General features: G+C 43.7%; 1 protein-coding gene across 2 annotated transcripts in view; it reads left to right on the forward strand.

Annotated features, from left to right (window-relative positions):
- COL6A2 (collagen type VI alpha 2 chain) overlaps positions 1 to 26933 on the forward strand; it is a 167251-nt gene that overhangs the window by 34112 nt on the left and 106206 nt on the right. For both annotated transcript variants that reach the window (XM_033945420.1, XM_033945421.1), the window contains exons 3-7: positions 2324 to 2931; positions 8069 to 8089; positions 21180 to 21245; positions 25219 to 25272; positions 25375 to 25419. In XM_033945420.1, coding sequence (XP_033801311.1) covers positions 2324 to 2931; positions 8069 to 8089; positions 21180 to 21245; positions 25219 to 25272; positions 25375 to 25419 — 794 coding nt within the window. The remainder of the gene's footprint in view (positions 1 to 2323; positions 2932 to 8068; positions 8090 to 21179; positions 21246 to 25218; positions 25273 to 25374; positions 25420 to 26933) is intronic.

Consider the following 26933-nt stretch of genomic DNA (forward strand, 5'->3'; position numbering starts at 1 on the left):
ACCGAGTGGCTTGGGGGAGGGCACGGAGACAGAAAGAAGGGGGAACAGGGAGACAGAAAGAAAAAGTTGGGGGAGAGAATGAGGTCTGGAGGAGAGGAAACATACAGGAGGCTGAAAGAAAGGAAGAAAGATTGGATGCACAGTCAGAAGAAGAAAGTGCAACCAGAGACTCATGAAATCACCAAATAGCAAAGGTAGGAAAAATGATTTTATTTTCAATTTAGTGATCCTGTATATAGCATTAAGATAAGAAACAATATATGCAGTGTTAGATTTGTTTTATAATGGTTTTGCGGCTCCAAGTTTTTTTTTCTTTTCGAAAACGGGTCCAAGTGGCTCTTTATGTCTTAAAGGTTGCAGACCCCTGCTCTAGGGTATACATATTCAGAGTTTCCAGTCTTTCCTCATAAGTCTTCTGGCGCAAGCCTCCTATCATTTTCGTCACCCTCCTCTGGACTACTTCAAGTCTTCTTACGTCCTTTGCCAGATATGGTCTCTAAAACTGAACAAAATACTCCAAGTGGGGCCTCACCAATGATCTATACAGGTGCATCAACACCTTCTTCCTTCTACTGGCTACGCCTCTCTTTATACAGTCCAGCATCCTTCTGGCAGCAGCCACCGCCTTGTCACACTGTTTTTTCGCTTTTAGATCTTCGGACACCATTACCCCAAGGCCCTTCTCCCTGTCCGTGCATATCAGCTTCTCACCTCCCAGCATATACGGTTCCTTCCGATTATTAAGCCCCAAATACATTACTCTGCATTTCTTTGCATTGAATTTTAGTTCCCAGGCATTAGACCTTTTGCAGATCCTTTTTCATATTTTCCACTCCCTCTTTGGTGTCTACTCTGTTACAAATCTTGGTATCATCTACAAAAAGGCACACTTTTCCTTCTAACCCTTCAGCAAAGTCACTCACAAACATAATGAACAGGATCGGCCCCAGCACCGAACCCTAAGGGACACCACTACTCACCTTTCCTTCCTCCGAGTGACTTCCATTAAGCACCACCCTCTGGCGTCTGTCCGACAGACAGTTTCTAACCCAGTTCACCACTTTGGGTCCTAACTTCAGCCCTTCAAGTTTGTTCAACAGCCTCCTATGAGGAACCGTATCAAAGGTTTTTCTGAAATCTAACCAAATTACATCTAGCATATGTCCTCGATCCAGCTCTCCAGTCACCCAATCAAAAAATTCAATCTGGTTCATTTGGCACGATTTACCTTTTGTAAAGCAATGTTGCCTCGGATCCTGTAACCCATTAGATTCAAGGAAGTTCACTATCCTTTCTTTCAGCAACACTTCCATTATTTTTCCAACAACCGAAGTGAGACTGTAGTTTCCCGCTTCATCCCTGTGACCACTTTTGTAAATAGGGACCACATCCGCTCTCCTCCAATCCCCGGGAACCACTCCTGTCTCCAGAGATTTGTTGAACAAGTCTTTAATAGGACCTGCCAGAACATCTCTGAGCTCCCTCTGTATCCTGGGATGAATCCTGTCTGGTCCCATTGCTTTGTCTACCTTCAGTTTTTCAAGTTGCTCATAAACACTCTCCTGAAAATCTGACTTGGCTCAGGCTCTCGAGGATCGGAATTGCCTACCCCTGTCGTAATAGAATATTAACATATTTGCTTTATTTGTGGTTGATGTGAGATTTCAAAACAACTTCTGATTAAGTATTGCAATGAAAACAGTAGATCTACTTAGTGCTTTTATTCATAGGTACTTTTAATTGTAAATGTAGATATCTATTTTTTTAGGTTCAAAAAGTCTTATGCTGTAGGTGCTACTCCTGGATCTTTTTTCCATTTTTGCTACTCAGGAGTAGTTTCAAGTTTCATGTTTATTAAAAGATTTTTTAAACCGCTTAATCAGGTTTCTAAGCGGTGTACAATATAAAATTTACATAAAAACATATTAAAACTGGGGATACTGGATAAAATCTAAGTGACATAATAAAGCACTGATAAGATGTATAGACCTACTTCAAACAAAAGGGAAATGGGGAAGAACTACAATCGTAAAAGAAAAGTGCAACAAAAAAGGGGAAAATACAATAGACCAGAGAAAAGGCACAAAAACTGAGTGTATGATACAAGATAAGCCAGGGAGGAGTTGGAGTACTAGGGAAAGTGATATTTTTCCAGTTTCCAATGTTTATTTTAAGCTTTTGCATTGGGGGTGTTTAGTAGTTAACCTCCAGTTTACAAAAGTAAATGCCTGATTAACATATAGTGAGCTAAAAAAAAGGGTGTAAATCAGTAATAATGAATCATATGCACAATCAAATGTGATACTTGTTTGTCTCTAAACAGATAAAACAGATTGTCCTATTAATGTATATTTCGTGATTGACACATCGGAAAGCATCATCCTGCAGATTCCACCTATCAGAAGCCTGTTGGATCATATGAAACGCTTCATTCCACGCTTCCTTAGTAAGCTGGAGAATGAGGCCTACCAGGACCAGGTCTCCATTTCCTGGCAGTATGGAGGACTCCACTACTCCGATGAAGTGAAAATCTACAGCCCACTCACCACTGATAAGAATGCTTACCTTGCAAATCTCCAGAAGGTGGATTATATTGGTAGAGGCACCTTCACTGACTGTGCCATCTCCAGCATGATAGATCAGATCTTGAGTCAGAGTGCAGACACCAAGGCGATCAACTTTGCTGTGGTCATCACTGATGGTTTTGTGACTGGCAGTCCCTGTGGGGGAATGAAATTCCAATCAGAGAGAGCCCGTGATGCAGGCATTAAACTGTTTGCAGTAGCTGCCAGCAGCCACCTGAATGAGCAAGGACTCAAAGAGATAGCTAACTTACCCCATGAATTGTATCGCAATGGCTACAGCATTTCCACTAGTACTGATGTGACAGAGGTCAATGAGGCCACCATTGATAGAATAATTATGACCATGGTAAGAAGCTACTAAGGTGATTGTCACACTAAGGGTAACAACTGGCTCCATTTGTCTGAGGCAGGCTCATTCAGTCTTGGTTATACCCTGATGCATGCATAAACATGTAGTTCTTGAGGTTTTGTTATGAACTTTTATCCCATCTATTGAGAGGAGACAGACCAGATGGAGTATAAGGTTTAACCACTGATGAATGGGTGGGGTACTAGGGACAGAATATGTTTGACTTACATAGTTTTGATGTTCTGCGTCTCTGTTGTACACTTTCTTTGTTCATAATCTTTGTGAGTGTATGTGTGGTGGTGGCGGTGGACTCTAACCACACTGGGATTTCTGTACTGATATTATTTGAGGCAACCACTTGTTTGGTGACAATGAAGAGAGGCACATGTCTCCTTAAAGTGACAAGAACATAAGAATTTACCTCCTGCTGGGTCAGACCAGAGGTCCATCGTGCCCAGCAGTCCGCACCCGCGGTGGCCCATCAGGTCCATGACCTGTCATGTTATCTTGATTTAACCCTATAGCCCCCTTGTTTTTATCTATACTCTTTCCATACTCTTATCTACCCCTATCTGTATCCCTCAATCCCCCTATCCTTCAGGATATGCTACACTCCCATCTCACATAGTGATACCCTATTTGTCTTCTTAGTATTTTTCTTAGGTGTGTTGAAGTGATAGCCATGATGACCATAGGAAGTTTTAAGTTGGTAACAATAAAGATCCCATTTGCCAAGATCAGTTTGACAGTAGCCTGGGCTTGTTAGCTGGCTGGGTTTCTGCCATCTTGATAGCATTCATGGTGTTGATGATATGGTTTTACAATATCAGTATAATGAGTAATTTGTTGGCACTGGTAATCATAGTTTCAGGACTGGGACCTCCAAGTGCATGAGTAGCAATTGAAGTATAAGGCTTGCATCTGCTGAGTTGACACCCATGAAAGTACCATGGAACATCTCTATAAGAAAGTACATTGCATCACACCTTTTTATATTATTATATATGCTATACAGGAAAGTGCCTTTCACCTCTAACACAAAAGAAACCTGCCATCTGAAGGGCACTATACAATGGAGTGCCATGTCCTTACATTCTCATACTTCTGTTTGTGGCAATGTTACTACCATTTCCCTTTCTGAAAATGCAAGGAGTTCAGTTTGCATGAAATACCCATTCACAACATTGCTACAGACAACAGCAATATAGGGATGTTGAGTCTACAATGGGGTTGGTGAGAATACAATTTTCTCATATATCCTACTGACCACCATCATGGCTGCAGACCCATAACCTAAGCCAATAATTTTATATGGGTCTTAACAGAGACCCTTGATTTTGCATCTGACTCCATGCATCCAAGTTAAGCTGTAGACAGTACTTAAAGATACAAAGCCATCACAAAAATAGCTTCCATTAAATCTCCCTATAAAGTCCATGTGGATACAATGTATTCCTGCAATATAATATTGTTCCCACTAAGTTAAAAATCTAGAGAAATTCCCTTGTTGTAAAGCTGGATGTTCAATCACAAAAAACCCTTTAAATCCTGTATAATATGATATTTGGCCCACCAGTGAATGATAAGTGGCGCAAATTTGTTGTTACACTGAATAACATTGATTGAATTTGCGCTCTATCCTTGTTTATAACAGGGACGATTAATGATGTGGTTTTTTAGACATGTCTATGTTTTATTTGATAATCGTAGGGAAACCGCATATGCGGTATATAATTTTTTTAAATAAATAAATGTGTGCTTATATTTCTAGTAGTCTTACCAATATAGATTTTGGCTGTATGAGTCTGCCATTTGTCACATTTTCATAAATTATTTTTTTTATTTATGAAATGTTACAATATATCTATACCTGTAGCCATTTTGGAGGAAATACTTGAGTTATAAATTTTTCTTAATTTTATACTAAAAAGAAAAAAACACACACACACGTGAAAGAAAACAAACAAAAATATTTTACAGCTTAATTCAAAGTTCCCAATGATGGGGGCAGAACAGAACTATAGGAGAGTTTCTAAAGACAAAAGAATAAAACACTTTGTTGCATTTCTGTTCTCTCAATATATTTGAATTTAAAGTGCTCAGACTGGGAGTACTGTTTGGAATGTACTAAACAATCACTGAAGTTCTTTCTACGTTTAAAAAAATCTGAACATTTCCCAAAAACAATATTAATTGAAAATAAACAAAAAGTGAGATAGCTATAAATAAAAAGATAAACACTGTGCAGAAATAATGAAATTATAAAAGTTAACCAAAATAATAAAAAAAAGATGAGGAGTATAGAGGACTCATTCATTCAAAGAAGAAAAATACCTCAGAACTTTCATATCTCTGTGCTATCACCGCTTACAAGGGGCCGCTGAAAAGTTCTCAGCCCAACTAAGAAGAGAATGATGATGTGGAGCTTTGAAACTTACAAGTTATTCCACACTTTTCTTTTCAATGATATGAAATGAAATGAAAAATGTCAAGAAAAGTGTGGAATAACTTGTAAGTTTCAAGGCTCCACATCATTCTCTTCTTGGCTGGGCTGAGAACTTTTCAGTGGCAACTCATAGTCAAGCTTTGATCTTCAAGGAGTCATAATCACCAGTCAAAAAAAATCATTTAAATAGAAAGTTTTCACCATCTTAACCAATTCTACCTAAGTGCTATAAGATTCTATCCCCCCTCCCCCTGATATTCAGCTGGTGATGGTCATCGTTTTTTGAAATGCTTACCACTGCCAGCTAAATTAGCCCTCAATTTTCAGTGCCAGGCCATGTCTAGGCACCAGAAGTGAATATTGGGGGCTAATTTTGGGTGGACTGGGTGCCCGTGCTTATGTGGGCCCAGCCAGTATTTCACCAGGGCCTGCATAAGAGAGTTATGTGGGACCTGGCTGAATATTGGTCAGGAACTGCATAACTTTGTTTATTTTTTTTGACTCCTGATCCCTCGAAAAGCCCCATTCCTCTCTCCTCCCTCTCTTCAACCCTCATGTTAGCCAGTCCCCTACTCTCTATGGTTCAGGTAGGTTTCCCTCAGGCCTACATTTCCTACTGGGTTTTGGGGGGCAGGAGCAAAGCCCCTGCCTCTTGAAAATATCTCAGAATATCCCAATGAGGACCCACCCCCCTCTTTTGTTAATGCTAGATCAGAGAAAGTAATTTCATGTCATACAGACATAGAAAAATGAAGGCACATAAAGACCATATGACCTACCCAGTTTGTCCATCCATGTCATCTACTCCCCCTTTACTTCCTTAGACATGCTGTGCACTTGTCCCAAGCTTTCTTAAATTCAGACTGTTTTTATCTCTACCAGCTCCACCAAGAGGCTGTTCCCTGAATTCACCATCCTTTCCATAAAGAAGTATATTCTCAGGTTACTTCTGAGTCTGTTTCCTTTCACCTTCATCTTATGCCTCCTCATTCTAGAGCAGGGATCTCAAAGTCCCTCCTTGAGGGCCGCAATCCAGTTGGGTTTTCAGGATTTCCCCAATGAATATGCATTGAAAGCAGTGCATGCACATAGATCTCATGCATATTCTTTGGGGAAATCCTGAAAACCCGACTGGATTGCGTCCCTCAAGGAGGGACTTTGAGATCCCTGTTCTAGAACTTCCTTTCAATTGAAAGAGACTTGCCTCCTGTGCATGTGAACTCTTAGACTATTCTGTATTCACACCAACACTCGCTGTGTCTTTAAATCGCACCTAAACCACACAATTGATTGAGATAATTGGGGTCTTCTTTGGAGTAACTGTGAGATAATCATATACAAGGAAATAGTCAGAAGTCCATTTGAGAGTTCTCAAAGGTGGACTTTGAGGGCCCAGTATTCTCTGCTGCCGCCGCCACCACAATAAAGACATCTCCTGCATAGTTCTGCCTGTGCTGAATGATCAACACTTCATTCATCAGATGTGCTTCAGCTGCTAATGTCGGCTCTCTCATGCATGCTCAGTTCAGACTAAACCGAGCATGCGTGAGACAGCCAGTATTAGCAGTTCTTCTGCACCTGATGCATGAGGTACAGGACTGTGCAAGAGATGTCTTTGGATGATGGAACTATGCATCCCTACCAGCCATCAAAGCAGAGGGGGCTCGAGCCGAAGGCAAAGGGGCCAAGGCCCCCCTCCCCTGTGGCTATGCCACTGATTGTACAGCTATTTTATTGATTAAGCTACTTGTATTATTGATTATTGTAACTTTTGCTATACTGCATGTCTATCAGACCAGAGAGGTTTAAAAAAAAATCAAATTCACCAAGCTATTTTAAAAATGAAAGTTTATAATTATGACAGAGAAAAAATAGTAAGAGCAGATCCCTTATGCTGCAGCCTAGTAGAATTGGTTAATGATGGTGAAAAAATTTCCATTTACAGAGGAGTTTTTCTAACCCGTGATTATAACTGAGAGTTTGAACCTTTAGAAAGTAGTAAAAGCATAGAGCTATGAAAGTTCTGAGGTATTTCCGTTCTCTGAATGAATGAGTCCAATGTTTGTGGAAAATTACTTTGGATTGGTGAGTTTTGTCATTTTTTGACACACGTTTGTGTTGCTCTTGTTGAGGAGTTTAGGGACCATATCCATGGCAAGGAGAGTTTAGTTGTTCCCATTTATGCAAGACGTGTTGCCAAGCCCAATGGACTTTAGTAAAAGAAAGTGTTATTATTCCCATGCAAACCCATCTGGCCTGCAAAATGCCACAAACAAAAACATGCCTACATCTTCATGCATGCAACAGTGGGAAACCACAAGTGGATTAGCTTTTGCCTAAAGACTTAGAGCAGTGGTTCTCAAATTTGTTCTGAGGGACTTCCACCCAGAAAGATTTTCAGGATATGTACTGAATAATAATAATACAGTAATGATGATAATAATAATAGGTGATTTCAATTGCCTTATTGTTGACTGGTCTATAAAATAAATGACTGCCGCATTGAGGCAGTGCACGCAAATATATATAATGCACATTGATTGTGGATATCCTGAAAACCTAATGGGCTGAGAATTCACCAGTTTAGGTTTGTAAACCATTGACCAGAACACAAGTAATTTAAGAGAAGGCAAGTGGGGATATTTTAAATTTTGTGTCTAACTTTTTGTTTGCTAATTTGTTTTTCAGAAACATAAAGCATATGAAGAGGTAAGCATTAACTTTTATTAACCTCCTCATGTCCATATTCTTTATATTACACAATAGCAATTTGTTTGCAATTGACTGGATGATCAAGAGGCTTCAAATCAGGCTGACACAGGGACAAATTTTCCCCATCCCCATGGGATATCTCGATCGCCATTCCATTCCTGTGAGCTCTGTCCCTGTCCCTGCCCCATTCCTACAAGCTCTGTTCTCATCTCCACAAGCCTCAAACACTTTAAAATCATGTGTTCAAGGCTTGTGCGGTTAAGGCAGAGTTTGCAGGAATGAAACAGGGACAAGAAGAGGGACAGAACTTGAGAACACAGGATGGGGATATTGAGACCCTGCGGAGACATGGTCAAATTTGTCTCCATGTCATTCCTTAGGACAACTTCAGCCTCTGAAACCCTGGGGATGGGTTGGGTAAAAAGAGAGCAAACTCTCAAGGCTCTGCCTCTATGGAGCTGACTTCCATGTATGCTACAGCAGTCTTTTCATCCCACTGGCACTCCACAACTCCATTGTCTAGGCCAGTGTCTTGCAAACTTTGTGAGCTGCGGCACACTAAACTGGCAGCTGTGGCTCGAGGGCACCTACGAAAGGCACATTCTGTAGGCAGTCAGCCGGCAGTGGCATCTCTCCTCCTCCCCAGCATCTCACAGCACACCTGAAATCTCATGCGGCACACAGTTTGCGATATACTGGTCTAGGCCAATCTCTAAATAAAAGTTATTGAAATTTATTCTTCAGGTAAAAATACCAAAAACATGGGGAAAATTCAAACAAAATCTTCTCTCAGAACACTATGGTGGCAATTCTATATAATGATGCCAAGATTTAGGCACTCCAATGCTATGCGTTAGGGCTGTGTATTGCAAACTATGTGCCACGACACACCAATGTGCTTCCTGAGATTTCAGGTGTGTTGCGACACTGGGGAGGAGGAGAGGCGCCGGTGCCGGCTGACTGCCTACAGGATGTACTTTTCGCGGTGAGAGGCACATCCTGTAGGCAATCAGCCGGTTTCAGTGCCTCTCCTTCTCTCCAGCCCTTTTCCTTGCTGGCATCCCCCACTGCAGGCACAGGGCCCATTTGAAGGGCTTTTGCACATGCATGGATGTCAATGTGATGACATCACGTGTGCACGTGATGTCATCACGGTGAGGTCACGATCTTCCAGGTGTCTTGCGCCACGGACACTAGGTTTAGTGTGCCACAGCTCGAGAAAGATTGTGAGACATTGCGTTAGGATCATATTTTATATAGAGCACCCAAAAAATTGGCACGAACTAGAATGCTGCTTAGTGCAATTCTATAAAAGATACATGCATCTTATAGAATTGCATTAAGCGCCAGTGTGTCTTAACTTATAGGTGCATCCATTTAGACCAAGAAAAAACCAGGCCTAAATAACTGCGACTAAGTTGTGCACAGACCAGGTGTTTTCTATATCAGTGCGCATAACTTTTACGAATGCCTATGATTCCCCTCCCCCATGCTCCTTCCCTCGCCACATCCCATTTTCAGATTTGCACACGTGAAATGATGCACAGCACTTTATAGAATATGCCTACCAGGTTGTGCACATAACTGTTAATTATTGCCAAATAGCATCAGATTATTGGCATTAGTTGGTCATGTTAAACAATTAAGTTGTGTGCAGAAATTGGTTTTACACACTGATTTGCTTGCACAACTTAAGGTGCCATATACAGAATTTGGAGGCTAGTGCCAATTCTATAACAAAACTTGGTACCAAGACTCCATTATAGAATACTAGCCTAATTCAGCACTGGTATGCCTCTGAATTATGTCAAGTCAATGGCAATAGTAACTGTTGGTGCCTAATTGTGTATTGAAGTGCGTGTAACATATACTATAAGTTACATTTCTCAGAGACACACCCATGACCTGTCTGTACATTACCTGTTTGCACTCCCTCATACTTTACAATATGTTATAGAATAGTGCCTAGCACTTTTGTGTGTAATTGTCATTTAATTGTGCCAATTACTTGCTTTTGTTTTATAACTTACATGCACAATTGGGTGACGGGTCAAAAGCGCGCGAGGACAAAGGCGCGCCAACAACCGAGCGCGGACAACTGAGCGCAGAGCTTAATTGCGCTGAAGAAAAACTGTATTTTAAAGGGCTTTGATGGAGGTGTGGGGGGAACCCCCTCCCCACTCTACTTAATAGGGATCGCGCTGCCTCACGCTGCCATGTTGGGGGGTTGAGGGGGGTGTAACCCCCCCCCCCATTATACTGAAAACAACTTTTTCCCTAAAAAACAGGGTAAAAGTTAAGTTTACAGTATAATGAGGGGGGTTACAACCCCCCAAACCCCCCACAACGCCAGCACGATCTCTATTAAGTAAAGTGGGGAGGTGTTCCCCACCAACACCCCCGTCGGAGCCCTTTAAAATACACTTTTTCTTCAGCGCGATGAAGTCCTGCCTTAGTTGTCCGCGCTCGGTTGTCGGCGCGCCTTTGTCCTCGCGCGCTTTAGACTATGAACCCACAATTGGCACCTTTCTTTAGTGCTAATTTACATAACCCTTTATAAGTTTCTTTTTGCTTTTGTCTTATCCCTTTACTGACTTTATTGACTAGCCAGTTCTTTTTCTGCTTTCTTTGTTCTTCTCCTTCCACACTTTTGTATCCTCTGATATTCTCCTTTGTATGTGAAAGGCACAATATTTGCAGCTCTAGGATTTGCAAATTCAGTTATTTAGAGTATGACGGCAGAAAAGGGCTGGCGGCCCAACAAGTCTGCCCACTCAAGAACCCTCTCTCAGCTAATTTGCCTACTCTAGAGTCCCCTCTCTCATGAGTCCGTCTTTTAAGCATGACTCTGTAGCAACCCCACTTGTCTGTCCCAACGTCTCTTGAAGTCGAGCACAAGTCGAGTCTCTAAACCACCCCACCTCCCTCCTGCCGCCCAGACCCTTCCATACCTTACCTTTAAAGCCCTGGTGGTTTAGCAGTGAAGCGGAGCAGAAATGATCTTCCTATGTTCTAGCCCCATGCAGTACTGCAATAAAAAAAGGCTGCCATGGGTTCCCACGGTTTCACAAGACTGCCATAGGAACTCACAGCAGCCATTTATGATTGCATGGGGCAGGAATGTAGGAAGATTGCTCCTGCTTCGCTTCACCGCTAGACCACCAGGGCTTTAAAGGTAAGGTGTGGAGAGGTCCAGGAGCCAGGAGGAAGGCAGGGTAGTTCAGAGTTGGCCCTAAAGTTCATGATTTTTTTGTTATTCACAAGGGGAATGTGCTCCTAATCCCCATGAATATGGAGGGGGAGTGTACTTTTTCCACAATTCCTTCAAGTTTTGCAAGATATATGGCTTCTGTGGTACTTCTATCCTGGAGGCTATCCAGCCTATTGCCTCCCTGTACAAGGCACTGTGGCCTGGAGTTCGCTGGACTAGAGAGCCTCAGAGGTGGGGTGAGATCCAGTTCAATGTAGACCATAAGCCATTAAGGTGAAGTGCTCTACTTCACCACAGATGACCCCTGAGCTGTAGTAAAGATTCTGCAGTAAAGGGAAGTTTGTTTGGTTTTTTTTTTTTTTAAAAAAAAGGCCAAAACTTTACATCGTTTATTTTTATTGCAGGAACCATTCCCCATTTGGCATGTTTGCATACTGACTGTGCTATGCTTTAGCACAAGGGTTTTTCTGTGAATTTTTCCACACTAAAACTCTTACAGCATTAGTAGTAAGGTTAGAACAGGAAAATGAAAAAGTAAACTGCCACACTGAAGGATAAATCAGCTTATTATATCAATCCCCAAAACTACCGTATTTTCACATAGATAATGTGCACCCGTGTAAAACGCGCACACGGGTATAGCGCGCAAAAAACACAAATTTATGTACAGAAATTTTTATATACCGCGCACACCCGTATACCGCGCATGCTGCCCGACTCTCCCGTCGCCGCCTGACTCTCCTCTGGCCACCCCGACTCTCCTTTCGCCCGCCCGACTCTCCTCTCCCCCTTGAAGTCCTGTCCCCACCCTGAAAGCCTGATGCCCCCCCCAACGTCCGATTCACCCCCCCCAGGACCGCTCGCACCCCCACCCCAAAGGACCGCTCACACGCACCCGCACCCCCACCCCGAAGGACCGATCGCTCGCACCCCCACAGCCTCCTGACCCCCCATCATGTAGAAGCTCCTACCGGTGTCCTGCTGCTTCCTCTTAGCGGTCCCGACTCCCCGACACGATCGGGGCAAGAGGGAGCTCAAGCCCTCTTGCCCCAGCCAACCACGGCACCCCTGACACGATCGGGGCAAGAGGGAGCTCAAGCCTTCTTGCCCCAGCCAACCGCGGCACCCCTGACACGATCGGGGCAAGAGGGAGCTCAAGCCCTCTTGCCCCAGCCAACCGCGGCACCCCCGACACGATCGGGGCAAGAGGGAGCTCAAGCCCTCTTGCCCCAGCCAACCGCGGCACCCCCGACACGATCGGGGCAAGAGGGAGCTCAAGCCCTCTTGCCCCAGCCAACCGCGGCACCTCCGACACAATCGGGGCAAGAGGGAGCTCAAGCCCTCTTGCCCCAGCCAACCGCGGCACCCCTGACACGATCGGGGCAAGAGGGAGCTCAAGCCCTCTTGCCCCAGCCAACCGCAGCACCCCCGACACGATCGGGGCAAGAGGGAGCTCAAGCCCTCTTGCCCCCCCGACTCCCTGACACGATCGGGGCAAAAGGGAGCCCAAGCCCTCTTGCCCCGCCGACTCCCCAACTCCCCGACAATATCGGGCCAGGAGGGAGCCCAAGTCCTCCTGGCTCTTGCGAACCCTCCCCCCCCCCGCTAGTTGTTCGGGCCAGGAGGGAGCCCAAACCCTCCTGGCCACGGCGACCCCCCACCCCCACCCCGCACTACATTACGGGCAGGAGGGATCCCAGGCCCTCCTGCCCTCGACGCAAACCCCCCTCCCCCCAACGACCGCCCCCCCCAAGAACCTCCAACCGCCCCCCCAGCCGACCCGCGACCCCCCTGGCCGACCCCCACGACACCCCCACCCCCCTTCCCCGTATCTTTGTATAGTTGGCCGGACAGACGGGAGCCAAACCCGCCTGTCCGGCAGGCAGCCAACGACGGAATGAGGCCGGATTGGCCCATCTGTCCCAAAGCTCCGCCTACTGGTGGGGCCTAAGGCGCCTGGGCCAATCAGAATAGGCCCGGGAGCCTTAGGTCCCTCCTGGGGGCGGGGCCTTGGGCACATGGTCGGGTTGAGCCCATGTGCCTCAGGCCCCGCCCCCAGGTGGGACCTAAGGCTCCCGGGCCTATTCTGATTGGCCCAGGCGCCTTAGGCCCCACCAGTAGGTGGAGCTTTGGGACGGATGGGCCAATCCGCCCTCATTCCGTCGTTGGCTGCCTGCCGGACAGGCGGGTTTGGCTCCCGTCTGTCCGGCCAACTATACAAAGGTACGGGGAAGGGGGGTGGGGGTGTCATGGGGGTCGGCCAGGGGGGTCGCGGGTCGGCTGGGGGGGCGGTCGGAGGTTCTTGGGGGGGGGGGGCGGTCGTTGGGGGGAGGGGGGTTTGCGTCGAGGGCAGGAGGGCCTGGGATCCCTCCTGCCCGTAATGTAGTGCGGGGTGGGGGTAGGGGGGTCACTGTGGCCAGGAGGGTTTGGGCTCCCTCCTGGCCCGAACAACTAGCGGGGGGGGGGGTCGCCAGGGCCAGGAGGACTTGGGCTCCCTCCTGGCCCGATATTGTCGGGGAGTTGGGGAGTCGGCGGGGAAAGAGGGCTTGGGCTCCCTTTTGCCCCGATCGTGTCGGGGAGTCAGGGGGGCAAGAGGGCTTGAGCTCCCTCTTGCCCCGATCGTGTCGGGACCGCCAAGAGGAAGCAGCAGGACACCGGTAGGAGCTTCTACATGATGGGGGGGGGTCGGGAGGCTGTGGGGGTGCGAGCGGTCCTTCAGGGTGGGGGTGGGGGTGCGGGTGGGAGTGCGTGCGAGCGGTCCTTCGGGGTGGGGGTGCGGGTCCGTGCGAGCGGTCCTTCGGGGTGGGGGTGCGAGCGGTCCTGCGGGGGGGGGGGGTGAATCAGACGTGGGGGGGGAACTATGTAAAAAAATTTTTGTACAACGCGCTCACGCGTATAACGCGCAAGGGTGTGCGCGGTACGTAAAAACCACGTATAACGCGCACGTTATATGCGAGAAAATACGGTACTTCTGGCTACCATGTTGGTAAGACTGGAAGGACCATATAGGTCTTTATCCACCATCACTTACTATGTTTCTATCATTAGAAAATATTCATGGAGATGATGGTGGAGGTAGTGGGGACAGAAAAAGTTATGGAATTTAATAACATTTATTGTACTTAATATACCAAACTCAATAAAAAAAATTTTTAACTAAAACAAATGCATGGCATAAATATAGAGGTGCTCTATAGAGAATTGAATAAAAACTAATTTTATATGACTTCACACTTTAAACAGGGCATAGAGAGATGTAACCTGCATGGCATGGCAAGTACAACTTGGTCCCTTGTTGGGCAGCCTAGAAAGACCATACAGGTCTTTATCTGCCATTATGTACTATGTTACTGTTTTCTGACCCAAGCAACTTTCAGTTTAGTGGCCGCACACTGTGGGATACAAGTGCTCTCCTTTACCTCTTGCTACCCACCAGTGGGTTGAAGACTTCTCACAGGATTTCCTTCTCCTGTTCAAGGTACAGCTTGGCCTCACCATGCTGGTAACAGATTCAGGAGAGGCTTTTTAAATAGACCCCCCCCCCCCAAGTCAAATGCAGGAACCACTTTTCCTAAATATTAGACAAGTTGGCCTAAGAGGTTTCAGATGCCAGATTAAAGCAGTGGGCACAGGAAAGAATAGGGCCCCTCTTTCCATCAGCTGCATGCTATTTGAAAATAATTTTGGAAGCACTGAGTAATGAGAATAATGTACCCTTCTCTCATTGCAAGCAGTGGAGATCCCAAAAGAATGTACTATTGCTAATCTTAGTCTAGAGAAGGAAGTAATAGGGATTTTCTTAGAAGCAGATCTGATTGGAAAAATCTTCTGATGCATGGTAGAAATGAAAGAGTCTGTGCCCTCCCAACTTTACTTCTTCAAGGCCCTTCTCTAGATAATGATGGGAACAAGATTTGTGATTTCTAGATCTCTTAGATCAGAGGTGGGTACAATCCCCACAGAGGGCTACAACCCAGTCAGGTTTTCAAGATTTCCGCCATGAATATGCATGAGATTGATTTGCACTAGAGAATGACATGGTGACAAAATTAATCACCATTCCTGTTCCCATGGATTACCATGGGAAACCATCTGCATGTCATTCTGTAAGGAAAAAGGGAGGAATCGGAGTATGAATGGGCACAACCACTGACCCTCAAGCCTTGCATTGAAGAATGCTGGTGTAGAAGGACTGAGGTTGAGATAGACACTAAAGAATGACATGGGATTGTTTCCTGCAGTTATCCACGGGGACGGAAATGGTGATGAATTTATCACTGTGCCATTCTCTGATTTAAATGTACTGCTTCCATTGTATGCAAATAGATCTCATTCATTATGGAAACCTTGAAAGCCTGAATGGGTTGTAGCCCTCAGGGACTGTAAACTGCTTAACTCTTTTCTGACAGTCTTCAGCAGTATAGTACATTTGAAATAAATAAATGGTTGCCCATCTCTGCCTTAGATCCATGCCACCTATCTATTGTAAGAGCACTTAGGGCCAGATTCTATAAAGGATACCTATGTTAGGCACTGCTAAGCACTCTAATCAAGGACACCTAGCAATGCCTAACTTCAAAATCCATGTGCAACTTTTTTTCTTAAATTGACGTGATAATTGACCATGCCAGTTTTATTAAAAAATAAATAAATTACCAATTAAGAGTGCCATACAGAACTCTTAGGATGCCTAGCGACACCTAAGTTCAGGTACCTAGTGATGCCTAATGACACTTACCTGAAAAGTAGGTGTGGTTAGGGGATGGAGTATAGGCATGGTTGACAAGTATCACTAGGCATCCAAGTTAGGTGCTGGAAAATTAGGCCAAGTAAAACCTGGTCTAATGTACCAGCACCTACCTCTACAAGTTTGTTTAGGCACCTCTAGACCTGGTTCTATAAGCGGCACCTAGTGGTTGATTGACAACTATGTGGAGCAGAGTCTACAATATAGGCACTGTTTATAGAATCTGACCCTTAGAGACATGGTGGTGAGTCCTTTAGTTGTAATTGTTATTAAGAATTTAGATGAAGGATGGTTTTCTAGGACTCTGAAAAGAGCTGCAGTCCAATCTTTACTTAAAGGTGACAAAATTTAGATCCTAATTCACTGTACTTGAAAATTGCAGACCAATTTCATCTGTATTCTTTATGGCAAAAATTCTAGAAAAATTTGTTTTTCTAGTTGTTTGACTTTATAAATAGCAGAAACACAAAGCAAAACAGCGGTGTTTTTATTCTGTTTCTTCACACAAAGCCAGTTTATCCTTTTTTTTCCTCTGCTGTGCTGACTTTATAAATACACATAGAGGGGCATAATCAAAAGAAATGTCTAAGTCCATTTTAGGCCTAAGTCGCTAGTCACCAAAAGTCGGCAGTATCTAAAGACCATTCCCAAAAATTGCATCCAAAATTTTTTTTCCGAAAATCGTCTAATTATACATCCAGCAGTTTGATCGGCCAGCCCACTAAGCCATCTATTAAGAACATAAGAACATAAGAACATAAGCAATGCCTCTGCTGGGTCAGACCTGAGGTCCATCATGCCCAGCAGTCCGCTCACGCGGCAGCCCAACAGGTCCAGGACCTGTGCAGTAATCCTCTATTTGTACCCCTCTATCCCCTTTTCCAGCAGGAAATTGTCCAATCCTTTCTTAAACACCTGTACTGTACTCTGCCCTATTACGCCCTCTGGAAGTGCATTCCAGGTGTCCACCACTCGTTGGGTAAAGAAGAACTTCCTAGCATTCGTTTTAAATCTGTCCCCTTTCAACTTTTCTAAGTGTCCTCTTGTTCTTTTATTTTTCGAAAGTTTGAAGAATCTGTCCTTCTCTACTCTCTCTATGCCCTTCATGATCTTATAAGTCTCTATCATATCCCCTCTAAGTCTCCTCTTCTCCAGGGAAAAGAGACCCAGTTTCTCCAATCTCTCAGCGTATGAGAGGTTTTCCATCCCTTTTATCAAGCGTGTCGCTCTCCTCTGAACCCTCTCGAGTAACGCCATATCCTTCCTAAGGTACGGAAACCAATATTGGACGCAGTATTCCAGATGCGGGCGCACCATCGCCCGATACAATGGCAGGATAACTTCTTTTGTCCTTGTTGTAATACCCTTCTTGATTATGCCTAGCATTCTATTTGCTTTCTTAGCGGCTGTTGCGCAATGTGCCGTCGGCTTCATTGTCATGTCCACCATTACCCCCAAGTCCCTTTCTTGGTTGCTCTCATTCAATAATATCCCTCCCATCGTATAGTTGTACCTCGGGTTTCTGTTTCCAACATGCAATACTTTACATTTCTCAACGTTGAACTTCATCTGCCATCTCGCTGCCCATTCCCCCAATTTGTTCAAGTCCCTTTGCAATTCTTCGCATTCCTCTTTAGTCCCAGCTCCACTAAATAGTTTTGTATCGTCCGCAAATTTTATTATCTCACACTTCGTGCCTGTTTCTAGATCATTTATGAATATATTAAATAGCAGCGGCCCGAGCACTGAGCCCTGCGGAACACCACTCGTGACCCCCATCCAGTCCGAGTAGTGGCTCTTCACCCCTACCCTCTGTTTCCTACCCTCCAACCAGTTTCTGATCCATCTATGTACGTCTCCGTCCACTCCATGGTTCTTCAGTTTCCGGAGTAGACGTTCGTGAGGCACCTTGTCAAAGGCTTTTTGGAAATCAAGGTATATGATGTCTATGGGGTCTCCTCTGTCCATCCGTTTGTTAATTCCTTCGAAGAAGTGCAATAAGTTCATTAGGCACGATCTCCCCCTGCAGAAACCATGTTGGGTTGTTTTCAAAAGTTCGTTTCTTTCCAGATGTTCATCGATGTGTTCTTTAATCAGTGCTTCCGCCAGTTTCCCCGGAACCGAGGTCAAACTCACTGGTCTGTAGTTTCCCGGGTCACCTCTTGATCCCTTTTTAAAGATGGGCGTGACATTGGCTATCTTCCAATCCTCCGGGATCATGCCTGTTTTCAAGGATAGGTTGCAAATTTGCTGCAGTAGTTCCGCTATCTCCTCCTTTAATTCCTTCAGAACCCTGGGATGGATTCCGTCCGGACCCGGGGATTTGTCAGTTTTAAGTTTTTCTATCTGCCTGTGTACATCATCAAGGCTCACTTCCATGGATGTTAATTTTTCTGCTTGATTTCCATTGAAGATTTGTTCAGGTTTCGGTATGTTGGTTGTGTCTTCGTTTGTAAATACAGACAAGAAGAACATGTTGAGTCTTTCTGCGACTTCTTTCTCCTCCTTCACCGCTCCCTTCCTGTCTCCTTTGTCCAGCGGTCCCACCTCCTCCCTAGCTGGCTGTTTCCCTTTAACATATCTGAAGAACGGTTTGAAATTTCGTGCCTCCCTGGCTAGCCTCTCTTCATACTCTCTTTTGGCTTTTCGAACCACATGGTGACATTCTTTTTGATACTTCCTGTGCTCCTTCTGGTTCCCTTCAGTTTTGTCCTTTTTCCATTTCCTGAATGAATTTTTCTTATTGCCTATCGCTTCCTTCACTATTTTAGTCATCCATACTGGGTCTTTTGTTCGACCCTTTTTGCACCCCTTTCTGAATCTGGGGATGTGCAGATTTTGTGCCTCGCTCACTGTGTCTTTGAAAAAAGACCAGGCATGTTCTACTGTTTGCCATTTTTTGGAAGTGTTCCTAAGTTTCTTCCTTACCATTTCCCTCATTGCTTCATAGTTTCCTTTCCTGAAGTTGAAAGATGTCGCTATGGTTCTCTTTCCGTTCGGTATGCCTATTTCAACCTTGAACTTGATCATATAATGATCACTGTTTCCCAACGGTCCCACTACTTCCACTTCCTTTGCAGGTCCCCTTAGTCCATTTAGGATTAAATCCAAAGTGGCATTTCCTCTCGTCGGTTCTCTAACAAGCTGCTCCATGAAGCAATCTTGTATAGCCTCCAGGAATTCTGTCTCCCTAGCGCATCTTGAGCTTCCAAGACTCCAGTCTATCCCAGGATAGTTGAAGTCTCCCATAACAACTGTGTAACCGCTTTTACATTCTCGCTTCATCTCGGCATCCATTTCTTTATCGCTATCTCCGGTTTGCCCGAGTGGACGATAGTATAGGCCCATCTTTATTTCATGCCCTTTCCTACCCGGTATTTTAACCCATAGCGATTCCAGTTTGTTGATCATCTCCGCTGTGTCCATTCTTGTCGATTGTATGCTTTCTTTTATTGTTATACCCCATTCTTGTCCCAAAATTTGACCAAGTCAAAAATGCCTAGAACAAGACCTTTTTGATGTGGGAGGGGCCAGCAAAGTGATGGACTGGACACCCAGACATGGCAACATGGAGCACCTTACAGGACACTGCTGTGAACTTCACAAAAAGAGTGCCATATAAACATTTCAACACAACTCCCTTATAGGTCATGGTGAGCCCCCCAACACCCCCAAAACCTACTAGACCAGGGGTGTCAAAGTCCCTCCTCGAGGGCCACAATCCAGTCGGGTTTTCAAGATTTCCCCAATGAATATGCATGAAATCTATTTGCATGCATTGCTTTCATTGTATGCTAATAGATCTCATGCATATTCATTGGGGAAATCCTGAAAACCTGACGGGATTGTGGCTCTCGAGAAGGGACTTTGACACCCCACAACCTGCCTACAACCCCAATAACCCCAGACTACTTAAGCCACCTCTATGCTGCAGTACTAGGCTTTCTTATGCCAGGTGCTGATGTTCTGGAGGCAGGTATGTAAAGTTTTGTTACGATTTTTATGACGGTGGGGGGTGGGGGGTCAGTGATCACTGGGGGAGTGTGTGGGGGTCTGTACCACATTTCTACAGTGGTTATCTGGTCACTTTGGATACCTTCTGGTTTTCATTCGCCTAAGTTGCTACATATAAGTTCCATCTAGGCAGCCTCATTAAACTTTCGGTTATATTTGCAGTACAACCAAGTCTAGGTCGGCCCATGTCCTGCCCAAATCCCGTCCTCACCACTCCTCCTAAAACACCCCTTTTAGCTCTGGGTGTACCGCAGCACTGAAGAGGCCTAAGTTGTTTTGAGATACTGTACATCTAAAACCCGGTTTGATTATCGGCATTTGGATGACTTGTCTTACTGATCGTCCATGTGCTGATTTAGGCCAGTTTTTAGACGCATTTCTGTTTCGATTATGAACCCCATAACATTTTAGACAACCATCAGTTCAGGTTTCATGCATATTATGATACTAAAACCATAAGAACATAAGAATAACCTTACTGGGTCAGACCAATGGTCCATTTAGCCCAGTAGCGTGACTTTGTGGTGGCCAATGCAGGTCACTAGTACCTGGTAAAAACCCAAATAGTAGCAATGTTCCATGCTATTGATCCAGGGCAAGCAATGTCCTCCCCCATGTCTGTCTCAATAACAGACTATGGACTTTTCCTCCAGGAAATTGTCCAAAACTTTCTTAAAACCAGCTACGCTATCCGCTCTTACCACAATCTCTGCCAACGCATTCCAGAGCTTAACTGTTCTCTGAGTGAAAAAATATTTCCTCATATTGGTTTTAAAAGTATTTCCCTGTTAATGTTTTTGCTCAGAGTTATGCACAAAGGGCCAGATTCTATAAACAGAATCTAAATCGGTGGGCTCCTAGGAAAATGGCACCTACAACATGTCATTCAAAGTAAAGCGCCATTTATAGAATCATGCCTAGCAGTGCCGGTAGGTGTCAAAGACTTAGGTGCTGGTATATAAAAGTGGTAGGCAAAAAGTATGTGCACATTTTTCAATATGTGAACTCTGCATGATTTTCAAAAGAAACAAATATTATAAAGATATGGAGGGAGAAAGAGATGAGAATATGAACCTTAATTATATGCTGAAATTTTACGTCTTTTTTTCTTTCAGTGCTACAAGCTGAACTGTCTAGAGATTCCTGGCCCTCCTGGCCCTTCAGGATACAGAGGACAGAAGGTAAGTACATTACTAAAAAGTAGTGGAGGAGCTTAACTTGCAAGAGGAAATATGATAATAGGGTCAACAGGAGAATGCATGAAGTGTACAGTCACTCACATAAACATGCAGGATTTAGGGGTTATTTGAGTAATACTGAGTCACTCTTAAAACAGATTCATGGTAGAAGTCAGTTTCAGGATAAGGTAGTCAACCAGGGAGCCATTTTTGAGAGGAGATTCAGAGACAAGTAGTCACTTGTGGATGGAAATACTGCTGGGGGGGGTCACTTTTAGAAGGAGATGATGTGTACTGTTAAAAGTATATTCAGGGAGCAGAAGTCATGATTCATAAAAGATGAAACATATAGGAGTTATACTCAGAAAAAGATTCAGGGTGATTGTTACCTGAAAATCTAGTCTTAAAGAGATTACATTATATAATAGAACTTCAAAATTATAGTGTCAATAGAGTTTGTGTTCAGGCCTGGTACCTGAACTATGGAAAGAATCGGTAATTTGCCCTATCTTAAAAGCTAGATCTCTGGATTCTAATCTGGTTCAGAATTATCGGCCAGTATCAAATTTGCATTTTGCTGTTAAAGTGGCTGAGCAATTAGTACATGACCAGTTCCAGAAATAAGCAGAGGATAATAATGTTCTACATCCTTACCAAGCAACCTTTCGCGCAGGCCATAGTAAAGAGATACTCATCATGTTTCTTAAGTGAAACACTTGAGAGTTAGACAAGGGGAACCTGGTATTAGAAGTGAGCCTTAATCTGGCTTCAGCCTTTTTTTGTGGCTCATGATTTGTTACTTACTAGATTGAAGAACATAGGGCTATCATCAATTTGTCTGTGACTGATTTAAATCATTCCTGATAGATGATTCCAGATATGTGGTCAGAAAAGTATCTCTAGGAAGTGTTATGTCTCCTGTGGAGTTCCTCAGGATTCTGCTTTTTCTCTGATTTTGTTCAGTGTCTTTCTTGCACTCTTTTTGGCACTGATTCAAGAATTTGGGGTTAGGGTATATTGCTATGCTGATGACAATTACAGCGAGAGTCGATCCTGTTACGCTTGATATAACAACAATACAAGACTGCCTAACTGCTACGGTCAATTGGTTGATCCTGAATGTTGATAAAACTACCCTCTGCTAGTTCCATGGATCACACCCATACCCCAAAGGCTCATTTAAACTTATGGGAAAAGAGTTTCTCCTCATGATGAAAAATATCTGGGTGTCTGTGTAGACATTGGCCTAACTTTAAATAACCAAGTTACTGATATGATTAAGAAAGGTTTTACTGTTCTTAGAATGTTGCACTCAATTAGATGAAAAAGCTTTACATACTCTTCTCCCCGCACTGTTTATGTCAAAGCTGAATTATTTTAACTTGGTATACGCAGGTTGTCTAAAAACTAAGTTGAAAAGGTTACAGACCAAGCAGAATGCAGCACTAAAATTTCTGGAGAATTATACCAAAATTGAACATGTTGCTCCTTTATATATATCTTTGGTTGCCAATAGCCTACAGGGTATGTCATAAGATATTAGTACTAATGCATATGTAGCGCATCATGTTTTATTTCCTGAATATTTGCATTCTATAGTCATGCCATATATGCCCTCAAGAATTTTGAGATTTTTTGCAGGATTATAGATTAACAACTCCACAAATGAATAGGGCAAAATGGGCTATAAATCTTGCTCCTTTTTAAAGAAATACTTTGCCACCTATAATAAGGAAAGAAGAGAGTTTTATAAAATTTAAGACTTTTTTAAAGACTTTTTTAAGGGAGCTTTTAACTTACAGGATGACAAAATTTTAAGGATTTACTAGATATCCTTTGGGGCACAATCAGTGGTGTACCGCGGGGGGGGGGGAGGAGGAAGCGTGATCTGCCCCAGGTGCACGCCCCAAGAGAGTGCACAGCCGGCTACCCTCCCTATTCTGCCGCAGCTGCTCCCTATTCTGCCGCTGCTGCTTTCCTTAACCAGCAGCAGCGGCAGTAAACTTTAAATTAGGGGTGGCCGCAGCCCAGCTTGTGCTCCTTCCGGCGGGTGTTTCACTTCTGGTCGGCTCCCCTGCTACAGTGGTTTTTCCACTGAAAGCCGCAGGCGTCGGCTCCTCGTGCGATCCGTGGCTGTGTTGGAAGCATTCCCTCTGATGTCATAATTTCAGAGAGAAGGCTTCCAACGCAGCTGTGGATCGCGCGAGGTGTCAATGCCCACAGCTTTGAATGGAAGCCAGCTGTAACAAGAAACCGGCTAGAAATGCTGCTGCTGCACAGGGAAGGGAAGTGAACAGGGGGAGGGGAGTGGGAAGAGAAATGCTGCTGCTGCTGCACAGGGAAGGGGGAGGGAAGAAAAATGCTGATGCTGCAGCACCCAATTGGGGGAGAGAGAGAGAAGGAGGGAGAAGGAAGACAAGGGAGAGGAACAAGAGATGCCAAGTCCATGGGATGGAAGGAAAGGAGATACCAGACCATGGAGGGGGAGGGAGAGATACCAGGGCATGGGGGGAGGGAAGGAAAAAGGTGCCAGACCAGGGGAAAGGAAGGAAGCAGGGAGGGAGAGAAAGGAAGAAGAAGAGATGCCAGATAATGGAGGGGGAGTTGGAAGGAGAGGAGAGAAATGCCAGGGCATGAGGGGAGGGAAGGGAAACTAAGGAGACAAATGCCAGACTGGAGGGAGAGGAGGTGACAGAGCATGGAGGGAGAGAGATGCCAGGGCATGGGGGAGGGAAGGGAAGGAGATAGAGATGCCAGACCACGGGGTGGAGAAGAAAAGAAGGAAGGAAAGGAGAAGAGAGAGATGCCAAAGCATAGGGGAGGGGGTGGATACAGAAAATGGAGAAGGGGTGAAGCTGAAATGAATCATGTACAAAGGAGAGAAGGGGCACAGGATATTATTTATTTATTGAAAGGACATAGAAAGAGAAAAGATGCCATATGGGAGAGGGTGGACAGTAGATGAAAGGGGTAGAGCGAGAGGGCAGAAGCTGGGAGGAAAGGGCAAATAGAGGGCAGATGCAAGGAAGGGAGAGAGGACAAACACTGTATAGAAAGAAGAGAATAAAGAGAAGATGATTAAAGCAGAAACGACAAAAAGTAGAAAGATTTTTTGTTACTTTACTTAGAATGAAGTAGTATTGTAACTGTATTGATAAAAGTTTATAAAAAGGAAATGGAAATATGTCAATCTTTTTTTGGACTAAACCCTTTTCCTCAGGTCAGGACAGGATACCATAACAGCAGTATATTGTACTGTTCTGAAGAAAGATTTGGCCTCTGAAAGCTAATTGAAAAATGGTATTTTCTCATTTATCATTATTGTTTTATTTCTATTTGTTAATTTTTAAAGTGGTGATTGTTATGTATCAGTTTTTTCAAATTTACATCTATTGTCTTTATATTTTGCACAGTATTAGGGGACATGTGTCACTGTTTCTGTGGTGTTGCATTGTATGCAGAGTCTGGTTTCTTGGCGGTTCAGTTTAACTTTTGTCTACATATTTCTATTTTTAGTTTGTGATTATTCCATATTGGGCGAGAGTGTATCTGTGTTCTGTGTGTATGAAAAGGACATGGTTTTCTGTTGGCATTGACTGTACAGGATCAATTGACTGTGCAGGATCGGGCTTGTTTAGTTTTACAATGTGTTGGTTTTCTAGTGCTCACTGCAGCATTTAAGATGCTGCCTTTTCCTAGGTACATTCTTGTGCAATATGTGGATTGTTACTAAAATTCATATTTTTCATATAGATGAACAGGGTTTGTCACACATGCTAGGTATGCCACTAGACACAATCAATTGCAGTAGTGGGATGGTAAATGGCCCTTGTGTGTTAGAATGGGAAGTCTTATTCTGTTTCTATATGTTATATATTTTTAACCACTGGATTCTGAGAATGGTAGGCAGTATACAAAATGTTTTAATAAACATAAACATAGTAACAAAGATAATATTTTTCTGCTTTGGTTTCAGGGTTCTAAGGGTAGTGCTGGAGAGCCTGGCAGCCCCGGAGAGAAAGGAAGACAGGTGAGGTGGTGGACTTCTCTAAGTCAACAGCTTATATTTTTCTTACACACCAGATCACTAGAAAATAAACTATTTTATTAAAATATGCTTATATTTTTTTAGGGTGATCCTGGCATTGAAGGTCCTATAGGGTATCCAGGTCCCAAGGTGAGTGACCTTATGACCAGTAGGAAAGATCTTATATCACTTTATTGCATTACCCTGGATGAAACATGATGGCAAATAAAGGCCAAATGGCCCATCTAGTCTGCCCATAAAATAGTGAAACCCCTTTCCTGGGAGAGTGAGATTTCACAAGACAATATATAAAAAGGACCATAGAGAAAACCAAATAGAAACTGAATTCATATCAAGTCCACATTAAAAGAAAGTGGAAGTATTGTGAATTCTCATATTCAAAAGTAAGAAAAATGGTAAGGTTATGGGCACATTCATATGACCTTAATAAGAGTCGCCATACTGGGACAGATCAAAGGTCCATCAAACCCAGTATCCTGTTTCCAACAGCGGCCAACCCAGGTCACAAGTACTTGGCAATATCCCAAAGAGTAAAACAGATTATATACTGCTTATCCTTGGAATAAGCAGTAGATTTCCTTAAGTCCATAAAGGCTTATAGACTTTTAGGAAATTATCCAAATCTTTTATAAATCCTGCTAAGCTAACTGTTTTCACTACATTTTCTGGCAATGAATTCCAGAGTTTAATTACACATTGATTGAAGAAATATTTTCTCCAGTTTGTTTTAAATTTACTAGTTAGTTACATCATTGCATACCCGCTAGTTCTTGTATTTTTAGAAAGTGTAAACAAATGATTCATATTACCCGTTCTACTCCATTCAGTATTTTTAAGATCACATCTCCCCTGACCTGTCTCTTCTCCAGGCTGAAGAACCCTAGTTGCTTTCCACAGAACCCTTTTAAATATCCTAACCTGTAAAACTTAAATCACAGTAAATAAAGTAATGTTTTCATCAGTGACTTTATCTATAAGAAATTTCTCCAGCTGAAAGAGATCCAAAGAGACATAGCTAATACCATCAAAATACTGGCCACTCAGGCAGCGAAGATAGACAACCCCAGACTACCCCAGACAACCCCAGACTACAAGATGTTCAGAAAGGAAATAAAAACTATACTCTTCAAGAAATCCCTTAATAAAGCTTAATACCATGATAAAGCATAACCCCCCCTCTTACCATTCCCTTCCTAACCCCAGATCCTACTTTTCCCTCTCTTGGAAACCTTCTCTGATCTAACGTTGTAACCCTTCTTCCATAACTCTTTTTGTAATCTGCTTTGAACCGAAAGGTAATGGCGGAATAGAAATCTGTAATGTAATGTAATGTAAAATAAATTCTATACTTACAAGGAAACTTAAAAAAAAGTTCCTCCTGCAGCCTAGACTTGAAGCTTCCGCTGCAGAAACAACTTTCTTCACATCTGAATTGGCTTAACTACATTTGGAAACATAGGGATAAAATTCAATCCACAGCAGTCAGTATTTTTTTTTTTAATATAATGTTGACAGCTACAGGCAGAAATAGACCCAGATATTCAGTGTTGGGCCATGTCTGGGTACCAGCACTGAATATCTGGGCCTAATTGACACAGCAGTAGCCATCAGAGCTTATGCAGGTCCCAGCCAATATACAGCCA

The sequence above is a fragment of the Geotrypetes seraphini genome, chromosome 5 (genome assembly GCF_902459505.1).
Source record: "Geotrypetes seraphini chromosome 5, aGeoSer1.1, whole genome shotgun sequence".
NCBI classification, from domain to species: domain Eukaryota; kingdom Metazoa; phylum Chordata; class Amphibia; order Gymnophiona; family Dermophiidae; genus Geotrypetes; species Geotrypetes seraphini.